The sequence below is a fragment of the Nannobrachium achirus genome (assembly GCF_963921795.1).
Source record: "Nannobrachium achirus genome assembly, chromosome: 13".
Classification (NCBI taxonomy): Eukaryota; Metazoa; Chordata; class Actinopteri; order Myctophiformes; family Myctophidae; genus Nannobrachium; species Nannobrachium achirus.
This window is the reverse complement of record NC_137833.1, coordinates 65,266,147-65,288,272: the sequence shown is the minus strand read 5'-3', so window position 1 is coordinate 65,288,272 and position 22,126 is coordinate 65,266,147. Positions and strand designations below refer to the sequence as shown.

At 42.0% G+C, this 22,126-nt stretch overlaps 1 protein-coding gene across 1 annotated transcript in view; it reads right to left on the bottom strand.

The window, feature by feature from the left end:
- Positions 1–194: 194 nt before the first annotated feature.
- mtx2 (metaxin 2) overlaps positions 195–22,126 on the bottom strand; it is a 25,262-nt gene continuing 3,330 nt past the window's right edge. The window contains exons 4-10 of the mRNA XM_080740406.1: positions 21,165–21,237; positions 19,771–19,847; positions 10,928–11,020; positions 9,592–9,630; positions 6,435–6,560; positions 3,903–3,979; positions 195–1,926 (exon numbers count right to left, since the gene is read on the bottom strand). Of these exons, the coding sequence (XP_080596532.1) occupies positions 1,755–1,926; positions 3,903–3,979; positions 6,435–6,560; positions 9,592–9,630; positions 10,928–11,020; positions 19,771–19,847; positions 21,165–21,237 (657 nt within the window). The 3' untranslated portion in view covers positions 195–1,754. The remainder of the gene's footprint in view (positions 1,927–3,902; positions 3,980–6,434; positions 6,561–9,591; positions 9,631–10,927; positions 11,021–19,770; positions 19,848–21,164; positions 21,238–22,126) is intronic.

The window sequence follows — 22,126 nt, the reverse complement described above, 5'->3', positions numbered from 1 at the left end:
GGGGGCTGTATTCTCTTATGCCTTAACCTAAAGGCCTGTCCATACTGTCTCCGACCACCAAACTTTCAGAATCGGAGAGTTCCGACTTTCCGACGTGCAGCCGAAGAAAAGTTTGGTGGTCGGAGACAGTATGGACAGGCCTTAAAGGAGTAGTTCACCCCCAAAATGACTTTTTTTCTATTGATTACTCACACCATTGAGACTTCAATTCAATAATGCTTTTTTTGTATTTGTCACATTCCCAAGACAAAAAATTGATTATAGTAAATTTACCCCCATTGATCCCAGATGGGGACACAAATGCATTCGTGTCCAGATCTGGAATCAATGGAGGTACATTTATAGTAATCAAATTATTGTCTTAGGAATACAATAAAAACCAAATAATATCTCAAAAAGTCCCCCCCAAAAAGTCATTTTGGGGGTGAACTACTCCTTTAAAGTTAAAGCATAAGAGCTGGTACTTAAGACCGAATCTTTTCACTTTTCCCCCCCTCATTGGCTATGTCTCTGTCCCTTTGCATTTACTTTAGTTGTCAACACCCCCCCAACAAAAATGTCACATGCAACTCACAAACAAGACATCTCACGACACAAATGTCACACAAAGCCCCTCACAATAAGCCAAGCTGAGGGTCTGTTTGGCCAATCAGGAAGCCCTGCCGATCAGTCAGGCTGAGGTCAGTTAGGCGGCCTTATGGAATCTCTGTCTCCTCCTCATATCTGTCTGTATAATTGACTTTCTGCACGTTCCATCAAGGTCAGGTGTTGAACAATAATTGAACCTTTATCTGGTCCATTTGGTTCCGTTTTACGCTCTCAAGAGTTATAGATCAACAATAAGGGTCTATTTTGGTTAATGAGCTTTAGATTGTGGGCTGGGGGGACACGTTATTGTCACAATGCCAAAGGGCATTTGGCCAAAAAGAAGACATTTTGATTTTATCCACAGCTACTTATACTGATCAGTACTTCAAAACATTATGGCAACAATGTTACATAGAGACAGAGAGTGTTGTTGGGGTGCGGAGTCTGCAGATGTAGGAATTCAGGAATTAAATGAAATACTTAGCCCCCCAAAAAACGATTATTTATTTTACACCCCATGAAGCCTTGAATTCATGGAGGGTTTTTTTTTGTTTGTTTTTTTTACACATTCCTAAGACAATATTTGACGTTAATTGAAGTTAATAAGAAACCAGATGACAGTGAAGTGACCATTTAAGGACCTTTAACACCTTTTTAATACAAACAAAAAAAGGAAATAAAATAAAAAAGACCATTACTGCATCCAAAGTATTCAACAAACTATACAATAAAAACGATGTCAAACTTTGGTCAATGTTTGACCAATGTGAACTGTGGTCAAACATTGGTCAAATAATATGAGAAAGAATTGCGACAATAGTGGTGAAATTGGCAAATAATATAAGATTTTCTTTTTTAAATAGTCGATTTTCACAATGTCTATCTGTGGAACAGAGTCACACAAAATTGAATAACAATTCCAAGTGCTTGTCAATTAAATATGATTATTTTGGAGGGTCACGGCCTGACAAGAAATCTCCGGGAATTCAAGGCTTTGCGGTTTGAGTAATTCACAGGAAAGAAGTCAACAGTTTTTTTGGGGGTCAAGTATTCCTCTCAGCTTTGCTAGTGCTCCGGTTGTAGAGGGAATGAAAACGAGGACACAAGGCAGAATGTCGTGAACGAGTCGACGAGGGAGAAGAAGGGTGGAGGTTTTTTTTCTCTCTTTAGGTGGAGGAGGAGGAGCTCTTGTCGCTGAAGTAGGTCTGCTCCACCCTCTTGCAGAAGGACACCAGGTTGGTGTGGGTCTTGACGCGCTCGGCCAGCTCAGAGCTGGTGAGCGCCGTGGTGAGGATGGTGAAGAGGTGGCCGAACACCAGCGCGTCCAGCTCTGTGGGCCTGAGGAACAGCGTGAGAAACATTTGAACCCATTTAGGCCTGAACACATTATGACGCAATATTTTATGCTTTAAATATTGAAAAATAGCAGATATACAAGCTCACAGCGCGGCACCGAGTGCCGCGCTGCGAGCTTGTAGATCTGCTATTTTTGAAAAAGTCATGAAAATGTGTGCAAATCTTTGGATATATGTATATTCAAAGCAAACGTTTGTAACTCAAATTTCGCTTCATGGGTGGTCCCTGGAACTAAATATTTTGAGATGGGGGTCCTTTGCCAAATACATATCATTTTGGGGGTCCTTCACGTGAAAAGGTTTGAGAACTACTGTCATAGTAGTCTCAAGAACAGACTAACTGAGCTCCAGTTAAGTGAAAAGGACCTTTTTCTTTGACGATGGCTGGCCAGATTGCTGACATAGAAACATAGGTTTTTCAAAAAAACCTTGGAAGGATTCAAAAGATAGAATCGGGTCAAAATTCTAATTTTCACGATTTTTCAAAAATAGCAGATCTACAAGCTCGCAGCGCGGCACTCGGTGCCGCGCTGTGAGCTTGTATATCTGCTATTTTTCAATAGTTAAAGCATAAAACATTGCGTCATAATGAGTTCAGGCCTAAATGGGTTAAAGGGCAATTCCAGGCTAAACCATATTGGGAGAGTGTTTTTTGCAGGTCTTTCAGTCCGACTGTATCAAAAAGGCAACTGGGTTAAGCACTGTTGGTCCGACCAGTTTAACATTCACCAGTTTAACATTCAACAGGTTAGCATTCACCAGCATCGGCGGGTTAGCATTCACCAGGTTAGCATTCACTAGCGTCGGCAGGTTAGCATTTCACCAAGTTAGCATTCACCAGTGTTAGTTTTACTGAGGTTAGGGTTAGGTTTGGGTGTATCTCCATCCCTCCGACTTTCGGCACCGCCACACAGCCAATCACAAGCTTCCGCTGCCTTAACCCAGTTGCTTTTTTGCTACACTCGGACTGAAAGACCTGCTAAAAACACTCTCCCAAACCATATTAACCCCCTTAAATTGCCTTTTATCATGATTCTTCCTCTCTTGGAACTATAAAAAGAAGATTCATTAAGGAAAAAGTAACTTTGGAACCGGAAAAATGTGCGCTTTTGTCTGTGTATATTTAGCAAAATCTTCGCTATGAGGATGGGGTCTGGACGACTCGGGATATCTATGAAATGGGGCGACAATAACAGAAATCCACCAAACCAGGTAGGAAGAATCACGATAAAAGGCAAATTAAGGGGGGAATATGGTTTAGCCTGGAATTGCCCTTTAAAAAACGTTTTTTTTTTTACTGTAATTAGAGAGAAGAAAAGATGCATGTTAAAATGTTTTCATTTACTGCTTTCTATCGTTTTAGCTATTTTGAGTTAATTGGGTACAAGTGACTAAATATGTATTTTTTAGACACAATAAGCTGGTGATTTCTTTATTACTATTTAAGTCCTAACGTGTGATCTGTGAAACAGTGTGAACGTTCCCTACTTTTTGTTTTTAATTATAATTTCAAAAAGTCAAAAAGTTAAAAAAATATATATATATATATATATTTTTTTGTTCTAATTTTTGTTCTCCTGAATGAATAAGTCATTTCATGAATAAATAAAATAATCTAAGTGATTCCATAAATTATTATATTATAAAACATTTTTTAAGAGGTAGTGGAAATAGCCGATCTACAACGCGGCGCAAAGCGTTGCAAGCTTGTAGATCTGCTGTTTTTACAAGTTTGGGTCCCGGGAAAAGGTCCCCAGCTAAAAGCAGTGGCTTTTAGCTGGTCCATGTGCATTGTTTTTACAAGCTTCTTAGTATGTCTTAGTATTTAACCCATTAAGACCATTAAGACCTAAAAAACAGGTGTGGAACGTGAGCTAGTGTGGGTCAAACGGACCAAACTGATAAAAGAGTAGCTATTGTTGTTGTTGTTGTTTTTATATGGAAGGAACAGTAACATACTGTTTGTTGAAGAAATAGTGTTGTGTCCCCAGCCGCTGAGACAGAGCCTGGCAGCACTGACTGACATCTTCATAGACCTAGAACACAGCACAGTTACTGGATTATATTCATCTTCTACTCCATCAGAACACCTTCATCAATCATAGACCATACATTTTTTTGGACAGTGTTTTCATGAATGGCCTTTTTAATACATTTTGCCATTTCACATTTTGCCTACACCACGCTGCGCTGTGCCGCTGCCCGCGAGCATGTTTCTCCTCACGGAGAGGAGAGGAGGAGAGGGTGGCTGGCACAATGCAGCCCTGCCCTGAGCGGCTCAGGGCTGAGCACCTCCGCGGTGGAAATCCTGGCTGTTACTCACGTCGCAAAAAAACTTGCAAAAGTATTTAACTCCAGCACTGGAGGGATGTGTTACGTGTTGTGAACTTGTGTAGGCTACTGCATGAGAATCACGCACCACTCTGTGAGTTAGTTTCACGGGACTTTGTGCGGGTGCTCAATAAAGCCTTCCGTGTGAAAAGCTTTACTATTTACGTTGGTTTAATGTGTAACATTAAATATAGCAGCGCCAATACCACGTTACCTAACCCTACGACGATATTATAGCGTCCGATCACTGGTCATCACCAGCACACAGTAGCACTAGCAAGCTAGGTAGCTATGTTATTGTTCGTCATGTCAGACCAACGTAAACCTGTTACCCCGGTTAATACATAGGCTTCAAAATAAGAGCCAGTCGGTGGACTTCAAAACAAAATAAGAACGATTGGTACTTAAATGTAAAGTAGCCTATAAACAAGCTCGCCAACGTTGGGTTTAGCTGTGTGATGCTGTGAGCTTGTAGATCAGCTATTTTCAAATAGCAGATGTACAGGGTCAAAGTAGCTAAACTGGTTTTGCTACACAATGTTGAATACATGTGAATAATTATAGCATAATGTAGTTGCATTTTTCTTTTTCACACCAACTATAAATATTTTGAGGGCAAAAATGATAACTGATTTAATCAAAAATCGAAATATGTTTTGATTTGTTTGTTATAAGCAAATTCTCTCTCTTATTTAACTTCCCTTAATATTTCGAGGGCAAACATAATAATAAAAAATTATCAAGAAATGCTTTTTAATTAAGCAAATTAATTAATTGATTAAATTAATTAATTGATTAAGCAAAATGTTCCGGCTCGCAAGCCTATGCTCCCCCCTGGTCAAGACTTTTTCCTGCAGGAAACCCTGAATATGCATACTTTGTGTTGTGTTTTATTGTAAATCTTGACAAAATCAGAGCACACTACAGCGACACCGTCATTAACAAGTAAGCTTTAGTTTCAAGCATGCAAAAGGCAGCAGGAAGTAAAAACTAATCCAGACCGCGGACCTGACAGTCTGTGCCACAGACACTCCAACAGACACAAACCGTTCCTCTCACATTTGGAATGATGAACGCTATCCACAACTTTCCAACATCCCATCGTGTATTGCGCAGAAGGTGTGCGGCAGCTTCTGGTGGGGCAGCCGTGTGTGATCTACAAGCTCACAACGGTTGCATCTGCGACGCAACGTGAGCTTGTATCTGCTGTTAACCGGAAGTGTCCCGCAGATAATACTACAGTAAATTCTCGCGTAAACAGGTGGATAACGTGACCAGAATGGAACAAAGCCTTAATATGTGCAATTGGTAAGACTTTTGGGAAGTAAGGAAGAGACCCAATGTCTTTACAATTAGGCTGCTGTGCATAGACTAATTGGCTAGTATGAATACTAAAATGGTGTTTCTGAACAACTTTAGGCCGCTAACACAGCCTAGGCTCCGGCTGTTGGTATACATGTGTAACAGGCTGCGATTAATTGTCACTCAAATAATTGCAATTAAAGCTTTAAAGGGATATTCCACTTTCAACAGGGAAACAGCTTATGGGCTTCTCTCCACATACACACCCATTGTAACTTCAAACTCCATTTAGATTCATTAAAAACACCCATTATCTTTTCTGGTTACTCATACTACCCTCCTAATACGTGAGCCAATAACTTTTTTCATTTATTTTTAATAATTATTTGGGAAAATGGAAAAATTTGAAATACAAAAAATAATTATTACAAATAAATGAATGGATCAATGGGTGTGTATGTGGAGAGAGGGCCATAAGGTGTTTCCCTGTTGAAAGTGGAATATCCCTTTAATTGTGTTTTTATCGTTGACAATTACCATACACTTTTATTTGGCTTTTAGGCTTTGAAGTTGCACATGGTAGATATGACACATAACCTAAATGACACATAACCTAAATATACAAAGAAATTACTGACATATTTAACAACTTTATACTTAAAAAAGAACACCAACTGTGGAAATAGCCGATCTACAAGCTCACAACAGCATCACATCGCACCGCGTTGTGAGCTTGTAGCTCTGCCATTTCCACTATTTTTGAATTCTTTTGAAAATATATGAACATTATGTCAAATAATTGCGATTAGACGATTTATTATGTAATAATTGTGACAGGCCTATATAATGGTTGCTGACCTGCTCCAGGCTCTTGTTGCCCCAGCCAATAGCGTTCATCTTCTTGCGCGTCTCCCACTGCTTCTGATAGGCTAGGATGTGGTTGAGAGGCCACGAATAGGGGCTGCTGTACCGGGGACGAGAGATCTGCAGGAAATGACACACCAGTGGCGTCAGTTCAGAAAAAGCTAAGGTATGGCAACATGACACCAGTCATGTTGCCATACCTTAGCAACAGGCATGATACATTTATTTTAAGAAGTACATTTTATTTTTTCCCCACGTTTCTACGGTTTCTTGGGCTGGATATGGCAGCCTGGAATGGTTGTTCAAGTGCAGCTAAACTTGGCATGTTAGTAAACTTGCCACAATTAACAATAATGCATTGCACCTGTGCAGCTGACCTGCGGAACCTGGGAATAAACCATTTTGTCAAGATGGGGAGAATACAAGTGTGGAGAATATAATTATAATACCTTGTTAAAGTGACCATGTTGTGAAATTTTGCATTTGCAGTTATTTTTACTGTAATTTAACAACATAATAACCAGCACAGATAGACAAAGAGACATTCATGGATTTATATTTAAAAGTAACTTTTATTTTCCCCCCTGGACCCAGGGTATGGCAGCTGCAAATTGACACCCCTGTGACACACACACAAATTTGCACCTTAAGTCTAACCCCTCGTTGATACACCTGCCACTCACAATAATCCCTATTGCAGAGATTTAAATGAATCGTGAAATTGTCCAGCAAATTCACTATGCCAGTTAAACCCCATTAATACCTGGAACCACTTCAACCAAATTTATTTTATGCTTTATAACTATAAAAAGACAGCAGATATACAAGCTCAGAGCGCCGCACTATGAGCTTGCAGATCTGCTATTTTTGAAGTGTATTTCTAGGGGTCCTTGTCAACGTTTGAGAACCATGGACATAGAAACATGCGTTTTTCAAAAAAAGGATTTGTCATTTGTAGAACCGGGTCATTCAAAGACTTGTGCAAGTCGCTGTGAGCTTGTATATCTGCAACTTTTCAATAGTTAAAGCATAAAACAATGGTTAAAGTAATATTGCAGAATAATGCGGTCCAGGTGTTAAAGGGTTGATTATTGACACTGCTATGTCTGACATAATATTTATAAACACACACACACACACACACACACACACACACACACACACACACACACACACACACACACACACACACACACACACACACACACACACACACACACACACACACACACACACACACACGACAACTGTATCTAGATCAGGGGTGTTCAAAGTTGTCGGGCCAAGGACCCCTTAAGGCTCTAACACACTGCCCGGATTTTTGAGCGGATTGTGCTGTCACCGACCATTTTTGGCGCTCGGCGACAAAAACGGCCATCTGACTCGAGATCAGGCGTTGCTCGCCGATCGTGTTGCTCGCCGTGTATGAAAGACTCTGCGAGCAGGTCTGTGCGCGATTCCTGCGCTCGCCGACAGCTTCCCGAGCGTTTAGATAGACCTAATTAATAGGAGCTTTGATTGTGACTGTCACAGCGCACTAGAGCTGGGATACCCGACCGAAATCCGACGGGACCCGACAAGCCCGACAGGCTCGGGCCCGGGTCGGACGCATTTTCACAATTAATTGTCTGACGTCGATTCGGGTCGGACACAATTTTGATTTATAGAAAATAAAGTGTAAAACGATACAACTATCGTCTCTGTGTGTGCTATTTCCTTGTCTTTCTGGTGCACGTGACTACGCTCAGTGCGTTGTCTTGACAACCATGCACATGTGAGCGAACGCAACTTCAGTACAGCTGGAAGAGTCGTCGAAGAGAGAAGAACAGCGCTGAACCCGTCAACGGTGGATTCTATCCTTTTCCTCCATAACATGTAAACCATAATGGTTGGATTAATTTTAATAGTTCGATTTGTAAGCTGCTACATACAACTAGTCAATTTCATCCATGCCGCTGTGTTCGTTCGTGGACATTATGGACAATTGGACATAATTAAAAAGGCCGATGTTGAATGTAGCCTAAGCCTAAAACGGTAAGCTCATAAACCATAATGGTTGGATTAATAATAGTTTTTGGTTAAGAAAGACGGCCAAGGCCGCTGTTGTGGACTGGAGTTTGTGGACGCTGGATATTAAAAGCAGATGTTAGATTTGTGTGAATACTTTATTAACAGTTATGTAAAAGAGGATTTTAAGTGTGTGACTGCAGTCACTGACTGCAGTCAGACCAGAGTCACCAGACGCGCAGTGCACATTATAGCCTATTATTTAAAGTAGCCTACTTATGTAATTATCTAAAACACTTTCACAAGCCACAATGTGGCTTAATATTATTAAGGGTAACAAGCAGGCACGCTGCATGCACTCACTGCACATTATAACACGTTTGCTAGTGAGTGTAAATCAGTGGCTTCCTCAAAGAAAAAGAAACAAGGCGAAAAAGCGTTGAAAACATAAGGTTCGGGCCTCGGCTCGGGTCGGACGCTTTTTCATGATTAATGCTCGGACGTCGACTCGGGTCGGACAGAAAACTGACGGACACGGGTTCGGAACGGACAGAAAAAATTGGCCCGATCCCAGCTCTACAGCGCACCCCACCCGAGTGCGCTCTCTCTCTCTCTCTCTCTCTCTCTCTGTGTCAAATGGAGACGCACAGAGGGACGCACGGAGAGAGAAAGAAAGGGAGTGAGAGAGAGGGGGGGGGAGGGGGGAGACAGTAGACAGATATACGTAATATATATATACGTATAAATATATAAGACATATGTTTATTGCCGCTGTTTTAATTAGTTTTGCCGCCCGTACTGCAGCCATGTATTTAAAGGTGATACACCATGCATTTAAAAAGTATTTATGTCATATTGTTTATGTCCCAAAAACGTTTTTCAAAAGGTTTGAGGCTAAATTACCACTCCTGAATCTCATTTTTGAATGGCTCTCAGAGCCTTTTCAGCTGCAGTACCACCTTTGGCCTGAAAAAGCTTCTATCACACAAAGACCCCCTGTAGTAATTCTGAGGACCCCCTAGGGGTCCCGGACCCCCTGTTGAAGACCCTTGATCTAGATGAAATCCAGAACAGAGCAGTCAGGAGACAGAAAGACAGACAGACAGACAGACAGACAGACAGACAGACAGACAGACAGACAGACCTCAGTAGCTGTAGCGTCATCACACCATTGGATGTACAACTGTGGAGAGAAACAATGTATTCACATTAGGGCCCAATATATCCAAACCCATGTTTAGAACTAATAACTGACTCATAACCCAATTATTAAAAAGCAAGTTTTAAGAAAATATATATACTGTATATTATTTTCTTTCCTTATACTGTATATCAACACATCTACACAAAATTGTGTTTGTCGCATTCCTAAGACAAAAATGTCATTATAGTAGATTTACCCGCATTGACCCATCTGGAATCAATGGGGGTAAATTTATTATGTTATAAGGTCATCTTATATCGCGTCATATACAGTAAGAACTGTGTTCTAAACTGAGGCTACCGTACGCGAACGGAATCACGGGACTGATTTGTTCATTTTTGGAATACGGTTCTTAAAAAATGAAACGATCCAAGATTTCCCTTTGGGAATTTCATTAGAAAAAAAAGACTTCTGTGACCGGACTTGCATAGGAAATAGTAGGAAAGGGGGGTCCACGCGCATAGGGTGGATTTTTTTTTCCGCCACTTGTTTTTTCTTAATCCTTAAAGGGTATATTTTAAGATTCTGTTGGGTGCCAAGTTGAAATATCGTTCCAAGGGGTTAATTTTTAATGACTTCTTGCACCTACCATTTCACTTACTATACAGGAAACCTTCAAGTAGCATGTGATGGGTCTAACAAGGTTTTTTTTTCATGATTCTGAATCCATTGCAAGCATTTGTTTTGCACGAAAAACATTCCTTGGACTAGAAATGGACCCCACAAAACTGTGAAAAGTGATGACTCATCACTTCTCATCACAAAACCATTTTTTTGTAGCCCAAGGAATGTTTTTAGTGCAAAACAAATGCTTGCAATGGATTCAGAAGCATACAAAACCCTAATTTGACCCCTCATATGCTACTTAAAGAAGATTCTTTTGGGGGGTCTTTTTTTCCTGTATAGAAAGAATATAAAAAGTCTATCCACGAGTTTCCAACGCCCCATAGTGCATTGCGCAGACGCTGTACCGAGCTTCCGGCGCCGCAGCCGAGTGTGATTTACAAGCTCACAACGGGTTGCATCTGCGACGCGACGTGAGCTTGTATGTCTGCTGTTAAACTGGAAGTGTGGTCCAAACAGGTCCAAATAATCTCCAGTAAACTCCCGCGGAAACAGGTGGATATAAGAAAAAACAGGTGGCAAAAAAAATCCACCCTATGCACGTGGACCCCCCTTTCCTACTAGACTAATATGTGTACGTGCAGCGTGTGTGTGTGTGTGTGTGTGTGTGTGTGTGTGTGTGTGTGAGACGTGTGTGTATGTTAATGCTTACCTCAGCAGTAAGCAGCATGTTGTTGACCAGCTCCATGTAGGCTTTCATCTCTGCCCTCTGAACGTCATCTAAGCTGTCTGACAGAGAATGACCCTGCACACACACACACACACACACACACACACACACACACACACACACACACACACACACACACACACACACACACACACACACACACACACACACAGGCAAAACTGAATGTATCCTCTTTGGATCTAGTCAGAAACTTAGCCTAGTTGAGAACTTCACAATTAAAGTAGGTGACACTGTGATAGAAAGAAAAAACCACATCTGCTACCTGGGTTGCATCCTGGAGGCTAACCTATCCAGTGAAAAAATGACCACCAAGGTAATCAATAAAGTCAATCAACGAATTCGCTTCTTGCAAAGAGTTGCCCCACTGATCAATATTAAATCCCGAAAGACACTAGGAGGTGCTCTTATTGGGCCCCTCATTGATTACGGAGTCCTTGTCTGGTATCGCGACGCCCCAGCTGCCTTAAAGCTAAAGCTCCAAACAGCCCAAAACAAACTAATTAGGGTTGTGCTTGGTCTCCCTCCTCTGACCCACCTTACCGAGCATCACCACGAAAGCGTGGGGTGGCTCAAAGTAGCTGACAGAGTACAGCATCTTGCAATGGGCCTGGTGTACAAGATACACTACACCTCCAAGATTCCCATGTACCTGACAAACTACTTCTTAAAGGTCAAGGATGTTCACGATCATAACACCAGAGGCAGCTCCACTAATCATCATCAGCGTAGATTTAACACTAAACAAGGCGCTAACTCGTTCTCCTGCTATACCATCAACATGTGGAACGCCCTTCCACAAGCCCTAAAGGAGAGCAAATCCCTAGCCTCCTTCAAAATTGGTATGAAAAGTCACCTTCAGACAGCAGCTACCCGTGACTTGTAAATAGACTAAGCCCCCATGCTCCCCCCCCCCCTTTTTCTTTGTATTCTGCCTTTTGTATTTGATGTTATGCTTTTGAAACTGATATTATCCTAGATAAAGTACTATGTTCTATCCGTCTGTCTTTCAATGTTATATGAGATACTTAAAGTGTGGTTCCTGTGGAAATAAGCCTCTGCTTTCTAGGATCTCCTTTTAGTTGACCTTGTACCAGTGATTTGTACTGTCATGAAACTGTACTTTTTTCTATTGCAAACTTCTAATAAATTCTTCAATCAATCAAAAACACACGTGTTGGTTTTGACAGCAAATTTTGATTTAGTTTTAGTCATAGTCTTTTGAATAAAATCTCATTTAGTTTTAGTCATAATTTAGTCTCCTGAAAAGTTTTAGTTTGAGTCTAATTTTAGTCAACTAAATATCATGAGATTTTAGTTGACTAAATCTACAGTTGTCTTGATTTAGTCAACCAAAATCTATTTTGGCAGGCCTTGATGGCGTCGTAATGACTGATTTTACACTTGGTTGCGTGCTGAAAATGCAACACCTGAGAGCAACCAACCAGAAAATGACTTTCTCCTCCACTAGTCCCTCCCTGTTTTAGTCTAGTTTTTATTTTGTTGACAAAATTGTCAATATATTTAGTCTTAGTTTTAGTCATCACAGCTTTTATTTAGTTTTCGTCAGTGAAAAAAACGCAGTCGACACATTTTTCGTCATAGTTTTAGTCGACGAAATCAACACTGACACACACACACACACACCACAGAGATCGATTGAATTCATCCTCTTGTTCGATCAAACAAATGGAGACACTGACTGGCTGACTGAATACTGTGAACACAAGATTCTCAACAGAACAGGTAGTGCAATCAAAGGATAAGACAAAAGTTCCCAGGGGCTTGTTTGCATTGTGGTCCATAAACAGATAGATCATCGACCAGAATGCATTCATTATTGCACCCAGTGCCGCGCTGCGAGCTTGTAGATCTGCTATTTTTTTTTGAAAAATCTGGTACATTTTTGCAAATCTTTGAATATATATCTTTTAAAGCAAACTTTTGTATCTGGGGGTCCCTGGAACAACATATTTTGAGATGGGGGTCCGTGGCCAAATGCATGTAATTTGGGGGGTCCTTGCCACGAAAAATGTCAAGAGCGTATGTATGCAGCTCGCAGCCCAGCTCCATGGGCTGCACTCACACTGGAACGCACTAAGTTCAGTCAAAGTTGTTTCAAAGTTCTGTGTGTGTCAAAGTCTCTTCCAAAAAAATAATACATTTCCCACAATGCTTTGCGGAAGTGGGCGGTTCCACTTGAGGAGGAAGCAGATATGGTATTTGGCCATGTAGTTCTTTTGGAGGTGTCATCGGGTGAAGGCAGAGCACCTGCTGCTTTTTGGTGACACGTAAAATGGATTTACAAGCTTACAGCGTGCCACCATGCGACACGTTGTGAGCTTGTAGATCTGCTATTTAAAAAGGTTACTTTAGGCACTTGAAGTACATTCTAATGCCAACACTAATACTTTTACTCAATACATTTTGAATTCCAGGCTTCTACTTTTAACAAAGTATTTGTATGTTTCAGTATTGATACTTTTATTTAAGCAATGAATTTGAGTATTTTTTCCACCACTGTATAAAGCTTACATTTTATTATGAATAGCACATTCAATCAATTGCATCTGTGTAGGCATCACTGTCACCATGTATGACATGTAAAGAAATATTTGTAATATTCCTTGTTATTGTCGAATGTTCGCCCCATAGTGCATTGCGCAGACGCTGTACCGAGCTTCCGGCGCCGCAGCCGAGTGTGATTTACAAGCTCACAATGGTTGCATCTGCGACGCGAGCTTGTATGTCTGCTGTTAAACCGGAAGTGTGGTCCAAACAGGTCCAAATAATCTCCAGTAAACTCCCGCGGAAACAGGTGGATAATATTTTTCGTTCTGAAATGGAGGTTTCAGTGGAGTACAAACTACAAGTGAACACAGCTGTGTGGGATTGCATCATGGCCTTTCTGCCCTATTGGTTGGCAGTTGAACCCTGCCCTTCTGTCTCATCAAGTGCAGCTTGTCTGCCCTCTAATGTTTGCCTACAACTGTCTCTCTCTGCGTGTTGTGTGCTTGTTGGATGGTGCTCTGTGCAACCACAGGACTCTCACTAGACTTCAAACCATGTGACTTCCATCCGGAATGCATTGTGCTGTCTCTGCCCCCCGCCTCCCCCACACAACTCTCACACAACTTAGTGCCTGACTATTTGTAGGGAGCCATGGAGCTCCACGGAGCTTCGACGTTTCAGAATAAAAGCTCATCTCCATTGCCTGAATTTTTCTAAGTGTTTTTGGACTTAGAAATATTTCGTCCAGGGACCTGGTGATACCAGCCAGGAGCTCCAGGGGCAAGAGGCCGGCCCCGCTCGGCTCACGGCCGACCTAGGGGCCTCGGCCGAGGGACTCCCCGCGGACCCCCTGGAGCTCCGGGGACTTTCTCCGATTTTCTCCCTCTATTCTCCAGGCACCACTCGGCTGTTAGTTTAGGTTGCTATGCTAGCGTTTTTGATGTGATGTTCACCCACATAGCAGCTAAATCTGGATGAAAATAAACATGTGTATGGATCGAATATGGTTCTTAACTCATTAACTGCCAAAAACGTGAATCCCTTAAAAATCCCGTTGTACCACCCTGCCACGCCCGTGAATCCCGTAAATAAAAATAAAAATTTTTTTTTTTTTTTTTTTTTTTCAAAAAAATTTTTTTGGACCCCAAAAACGTTAGTAGGCATGATAGCGATCGCGAAATTGCTTGTTTAACCCCCATACAACCCCCATACAACTCAGGTAGCAGACCTCCAAGCTCACAACAGTTGTACTGTTCTCACTGCACACTGGATAGTGTGATTCAACAGTCAGCTAAACACCTTTCTTCAACCAAGACTCTGGAGACGTTGTGTGTAGTCAACAGGTTTACTGGCTTTCAAAAGGGTAAAACTACAACAAAAAACATACAAGACATTGCTTAGATTCTTGCTTCATAAAACATAAATGCATTCAGAATATGACAGCTACAATCACTACACAGGCATTATATCAAGAGCTAGATACAGTACACACACAGTGTTGGAAGGCAGCAATCATATGTTCATGTTATGCAGTAGAATTAAACAAACAATACATGTGCTAATTCACATCAAACTATCAGTTAAGATATGTCTACAAACAGTATCAAACATACCGACGATGCTCTTGCAAAGAACAAGATGTAGTAGTACACTTGGAGGACTTCTGACATGTAGATGTGCAGTGTGTTTGGTCATTAGTACACCTGATCTTGGTTGAGTTGATTACTTTGCTTAGAATGACACTGAAAATACAACTTCAAAATAAAAGCTCACAGCTCTAGCCCTGGTAAACATCAACCACTAGGGGGCTTCAAATGGAGACAAACTAACATACTCAAACCATTACTTCACATTAGAGTTACAGTACATCTGTAACAGAACACTCCCCGTCTGGCGGTATTAAGTGCCACTATTAAACACCATTAATTGCAGGGTTACTGTTTACATTAAACACAAGTACATTAGCATCTTTTCCTATTTGCCAATGGGAAGTTTTGTTTGACTGCATGCAAGTCCCTTGAAGGATCCCTTTGTCGGGATCTTGGATGTAGGGACAGCTGGTGCCTCTGTTGCAATTCCAGAGGCGGTTGTTGTTCATGCGGTACTGCTTATCCGGAGGCTTCTTCGGTGGCTTCTTGTGATGAGCATTTTTGGGGATTGCCAGGCTCCTCTGAACCGCAAGGCTGGCTACATGACAGGTGCTGGAGGGCCGATCCATAGGATAGATCATGGATGAGACCTGGTGCGGACTGTACCACTTTCCTGCTCGGTTGATTGGCAAGTTGGTTGGAGTGGCACGGGATAGCTTATTGGCTGATAACTTGGCTTGATATCTGGCATTTGAGGATGAAATCCAGATGAACTTGGAGGTCTTGACGGCTCCGGTGGCTTTACTCAGTCTTTGAGGCAGATTCTTGTTGGGGTCTTTTGTACCAATGTTGTTTGGGGGCGGGTGTCCACATGCTGTGTTGCTGCCAGAGGCCGAGGTTCCAGGAGTGCTGGCGCTGGGCATGGCTCTCTGGTGGTTACAGTGGGTGCCCTGGGGACTGACGCCCATTTCGGAGAAGTCTGGGCGCACTTCACAGTCCAGGTGAGTATCCTCGTCACTGCTGGTAGGACTCTCGCTAGAGCAAACCACAGGAGGATTTGATGACAGTGGGCCATGCCTTTCTTTAACATGGCAGACATTGGGGAAAGATTTGAAGATGGTTGGGTGTCTTTCTGGGATAAGGTGGGCTACTGCTTTAAGGTGGACATGATGGAGTGCTGCAGTAGGTGTGGTAGGTGTGGCAATCTCTGCCCTGTGGTCTGGAGTCTCGTTACACTCCAGGAGGCTTGGCAGAGCGTTCACCAACTTCCCATCTAGAGACTCATTGTGGAAGCCTGTTGCCTTCCTTCCGGTGGTCTCCATCATTCCTGAAAAGGTTTTGAGGCTGTACGGAGTACTGGAGCATTGGATTTTTGAACATGATCTGTTAACGAGGTCACCTTCATAGACCTGTGTGAAATGGGTTGTCACCTCTGTAGAGAGAATGGGATCTTGCTCCCCGCCGTACTCTGAAGAGGACTCCCCGTCATGCTGTGATGCGTATTGGCGTTGGGATGCATTGCCAGATAGAGATGCATGTGTGTTGCCATTGTTGAACATAACACCATCTTGCTTCTGATGCTGGTTTGTGTCTGAGGTAGGAAGTGGGTTCTGAAACTTATGTTGAGTGGGTGAATGAGAGGAATGCTGGTAGACATTTGCAGTAGGAGGGCAGTCTTCAGTTTTGAGGTGTGGGCCGTGTACAGAGTGAAGAGGTGCTGGCTCTGTGTTTGCCCCACCAGCCTCGTCTTGAGAGACTGGGTCTGTTTCCAGAACTACATGTCTGCGTTCGCATTCTTTGGTCTGGTTCTCAACATAGTCTATTGTTTGCTGCACAGGGTTGAGTGAAGTTGCATCTAGCTGGTGCTTCAGGCTGTGTTGCTCTTCAATTACATTAGCTGCTGCCTCTAAGGCCTCTGCCTCGACTACTGCTGCAGCGGCTCCCTTCTGAACGTTTAGCCTTTTTATTGAAGAATCAATTTCAGCTTTCCGTATTTTCAGCTCCTCTTCAGCTTTCTGTATTTTAATTTTCATCTCCTCTTGAGCGATACGCAGTCGTACCTTAGCAGCTTCTGCTTTAGCTCTGGCCTTTGCAGCGGCATAGCTTAGAGATGATCTGCTTGTAGATCTTGCCTTCGTTGACATGTTTGTAGTGAATCGTAGATAGCTGTATACTGAAGTAGCTAAGATGCACTGTCTTGTTTTACTGTACTGTTCTCACTGCACACTGGATAGTGTGATTCAACAGTCAGCTAAACACCTTTCTTCAACCAAGACTCTGGAGACGTTGTGTGTAGTCAACAGGTTTACTGGCTTTCAAAAGGGTAAAACTACAACAAAAAACATACAAGACATTGCTTAGATTCTTGCTTCATAAAACATAAATGCATTCAGAATATGACAGCTACAATCACTACACAGGCATTATATCAAGAGCTAGATACAGTACACACACAGTGTTGGAAGGCAGCAATCATATGTTCATGTTATGCAGTAGAATTAAACAAACAATACATGTGCTAATTCACATCAAACTATCAGTTAAGATATGTCTACAAACAGTATCAAACATACCGACGATGCTCTTGCAAAGAACAAGATGTAGTAGTACACTTGGAGGACTTCTGACATGTAGATGTGCAGTGTGTTTGGTCATTAGTACACCTGATCTTGGTTGAGTTGATTACTTTGCTTAGAATGACACTGAAAATACAACTTCAAAATAAAAGCTCACAGCTCTAGCCCTGGTAAACATCAACCACTAGGGGGCTTCAAATGGAGACAAACTAACATACTCAAACCATTACTTCACATTAGAGTTACAGTACATCTGTAACAGAACAACAGTGTAAAACATAATGGCTGCTATCTCATGAATGCCTGAACGGATTTCCATTCGGATTTTTTTGTTTGAAAGCTGTGAGCAATGTGGACACACGTGGTGCATTATCTAGGCATGGGTGTGCATGATCCGTGCACTATGAATTACATGGAAGTCTATGGAGACGAATGGCAGTTAAAGAGTACGAAGGTATTGTTAAATGGCAGCATATGAGTTAACATGAGACTGATCTAACACTTAACTCATTTAGTGCCACCCCTTTCACCACTAGAGGGCGCCCAGTGGCCAGAGAAAATCCCATAGAGATATGCTGGTATATGCAGAAGCCCTGCAGCCATGACTTGCCTGAACACTTTCCTTTGTGCATGACTGCATGTACAGGAAGAGGATGAAGTTAGCTTGAAGTTAGCTATTGGCTACCAAGCATTTTAGAAGCCTTATTTTCGTCAACTTAGCCATGATTAAACCTTGCACACCTCATGCATGGGAAAAAAACAGAGAAGAATGAGCTCTGAAAAATCCAATGCAATCCTGGATTGCATTGGAGTGGATTTGTGCAGTTTGTTCACAGCTTTCAAACAAAAAAATCCGATTGGAAATCCGTTCAGGCATTCTTGAGATAATCGCCCTTATGTTTTACATGTAATGTAAACAAAAATGGCTGCCCTGTATGTTAGATGGGGTTGTATGGGGGTGGAACATGCAAAATCGCGATTGAAATCATGTTCACCAGATTTGATGGGGTCCAAAAAAAAAAAAAAAAAATTCAAAAAAATTTTTTTCAAAAAAAAAAAAATTTTTTTTTTTTTTTTTTTTTTATCCCGAACTTGTTCGGGATAGGCACCCTGTGATACGATCATATATCCCGAACTAATTCGGGATAGGCACTCAATGAGTTAAGTGTTGTTTCCCTATTTTTTGGCAAAAAGAATGATGTGACTTTATAAACACACACTGGCTTCCGTTCCTGGGATGTGGCTGGTAAACAAGGAAATGTCTCTTCCTGGTGGCGGAGAAGTGTACTTTTTTCTTTAACCCATTCAGGCCGGGAACACATTTTTGTGTATGGGAGGGGCTTACAGTACATGTACAGTATGTAGCAACATATTTGTTTTTGTAGGCAAATTTTCTGATTTAGGCCTAACTATAGGTTAGACCGTTTTGTGACCGTTTTAGAAAAGCAATAAGCCACGCGAGGCTTGTGGTTACCAGGGTAGTATATACCGGCAGACGCCTCGTGTTTCCCAACGCCTCTCAGCCGGTGTATAATACCCCGGTAACCACTTGCCTCTTGTGGCTTATTGCTTTATTAACCAACCCATTTAGGCCTAAGTCCGATTTGATAAAAAGCCTTAAAGACCTATGTCCGATTTGAAAATTACCCACAGTTTTTACTCGGCCTCTGTCGAAGCTAGAAACAAAATTCCAAAACTATTTGATAGCTTACACCTTTGGCTTTCATAGAAAATGTTCAGAAAAACTTGAAATATATATTTTTTTAAAATGACTGCACTAAATGCTGTACATGTACTGTAATACACAAAAATGTGTACCGGCCTGAGGGTTAAAAGCACAAAAATGTGTACCCGTCCATAGCGGTTCAGGTCTGACGCGACACAAGGGTTCAGGCAGATGGTTTTCTCACCTACAGTCAAGATGTCTTCATGTTGACCTCATGAACCCTAGTGTCTCTGTATTCTGAGGTGAACATTACACCCTTTTACGCCACAGATTTGGTGTGAAGGGACAAAGGGAAGGAGCCTGGTACAGGGTCCAGAGGTACTTTTTAACTCTATTTGTACTGTCTCACTGTGTGTGTGTGTGTGTGTGTGTGTGTGTGTGTGTGTGTGTGTGTGTGTGTGTTACCTTAGCCTTGGTGAACTGAACGATCGGCCCCAATTCAGACACCACCTGATTCCCCACATGGACAAATGGAACCTTACCTAGAGAGACAGACAGAAAAATGAGGTTGAAGAAAGCATTTTGGATATTGCAGTTAACAGTTCTATATATTTTTTCTTTAACAAAATGACAGCGAATCCAACTTCATTTCATTGTAATTAAGATATTCGATAGGAATTTGTAATTTTTTAATGCCACATTTAGCGGTCCCTTAACTTCACATGACAACTGCTAGCCTAGCCTCGAACGTGAACGGACCGTTCTTTATTTGTGCTTCACGAAGTTGTTGTTGAACACGCTCATTCTGGCGTTCAATAGTTCATGAACGGCGCTCGTTGGCTCGTTCGTGCCGCACCCACGGTCGCCTCGTCTTATTATTCACTTTGTATGAAATCGCGCCGCATCTTGGCTTTACAGTAACTGTTTATTTAACGTCGGGCAATGTTGTGTGCGCACAGTGCATCTCCTCCTGTCCTTGTCCAACAGTAACACACTTCCAAGTAAAGGCTGACTTAAAATAAGTCAGCCTGAAAGGCTGACTTAAAATAGGGAACTTGCAGGATGTGGGATATTTAGAAACGTTTGCCTTCACAATGAAAGCTTATGATCAGCAGTAGACAATGATAGTGGGAAAGGATAACGATTCAGTGGTATTTCACATTGCAAAGGGGTGCAGGAAGAGTGTGCAGTGGGCACATATTTAAACATTGTGGGCTCCTCAATTGGATGAAATAATTTTGCCAAATAATAGCTTGCAGCAACGTATTGAAAAAAAAAGAAAGAAATTGGGAAAAATAACTAAAAATAAGTAAAATAGTTCATTTTTGGAACCATGAACTTTTAGTTAAAATATCTGAATTATGAACGATGAACTGAACTAGTTCATTTTAGAAATGGTGAACTGAACTTTGAACTAGTTCATATAGAAAGTGAACTTTCCCAACACTGCAGATGTCATAGACGTCATAAGACTTCCACACAACGAATAACTGAGTAAGCATGTTTGGGCTCTCACAGCATATCTCCATAAACAGTACAGTACATGGATCTCCATATATGGGTACCAGGGGTCTCCATATAAGGGTAACTGGTCCGATATACATCACTGGCCAGATGGCCAAGACATGGCGCGACCTCGCATTGTTGCCCTGAGGCGTCTTACTAGTATCTTTGTTTAATGATTATGAGACTGTGCAGTAGTGTTCATTATTTGCACGGGTAGAGAGTTATTTCAACCAATAAGAATAAGACTACCAGTTGTATAATATCTAGTAATTGTGACAGCCTAACGAGAAGGTGACATGTATCAGCGGTGTGTACTTGTGTTGTGTATTTTCTATAGAGTGTTTGTTACTCACCAGAAGGGGACATGTACTCAGCGTTGGCCTTGCAGGTCACCTGCACCGGTAGTGAACACATCCTCAGATAGGCCTGCAGGGGGCAGCACATACAGTAGGAGCATTATACTTCAACATAGGAGCCCAGGGCCAGGCACGTGCACACATAGACAGCAAAGGGGGCTTGAGCCCCTGCCCTTTTTATTTATCCATCTGTAAAAAGTGCCCTCTCCAGACCATGAATGCTGTTTTTACTATGGTGAAAGAAATGCAAATGCCTTCTTTCCAATGCCATACGTGAAGGCAGCATTTAAGAGAATTGCCTTGTCCAAACTCTCCTGAACTCGAATGCAGCATCTTATGTTGAAAAAATTGCCCTCTGTGTAGAAATCCATGCCATACGCAACCTCTCCAGTACTGACTTGATTATGCCTACAGTAGTTCAGTGTGGTATCAAGTACCGGAAATAGCCGACCTCCAAGCTTACAACTTGGAGGTGGTGAGCTTGGAGGTCTGCTATTTTCGATATCTGCTATTTTCGATATTTTCACCAAAAGGCCCTTTTAGACACTTCAGCCCCTGCCTCTAACTTTCTCTGCACGTCCCTGTAGGAGCCTAACTACACACACAAACACCAGTAAGACGCCCCCAGGTCAGCCATATCCATATCTGGAGTCTGTATTGGCCAGCTCCATATATGGAGATCTAGATGATCGTCCAGTCGTGTCCATGTATGGATATCCACGGTTTGATGAGGTCAGTGTCGTCATCTTCATATATGGAGATCCAGGTGATGATAGTCAGCTCCACATAAGGAGATCCGTGTGTCGTACCAACTGTCTGTCTTGGCCATATTATGGAGCGTGACATGAGGCGTGACTGACGCACGGGAGGTGAAGGTTTTCGTAGTAACTGCGACCTAGGTTATAGGCCTACACCTAAGTGTGCGCACACCCCTGCATGGGGGCTCATACACAGTAGGA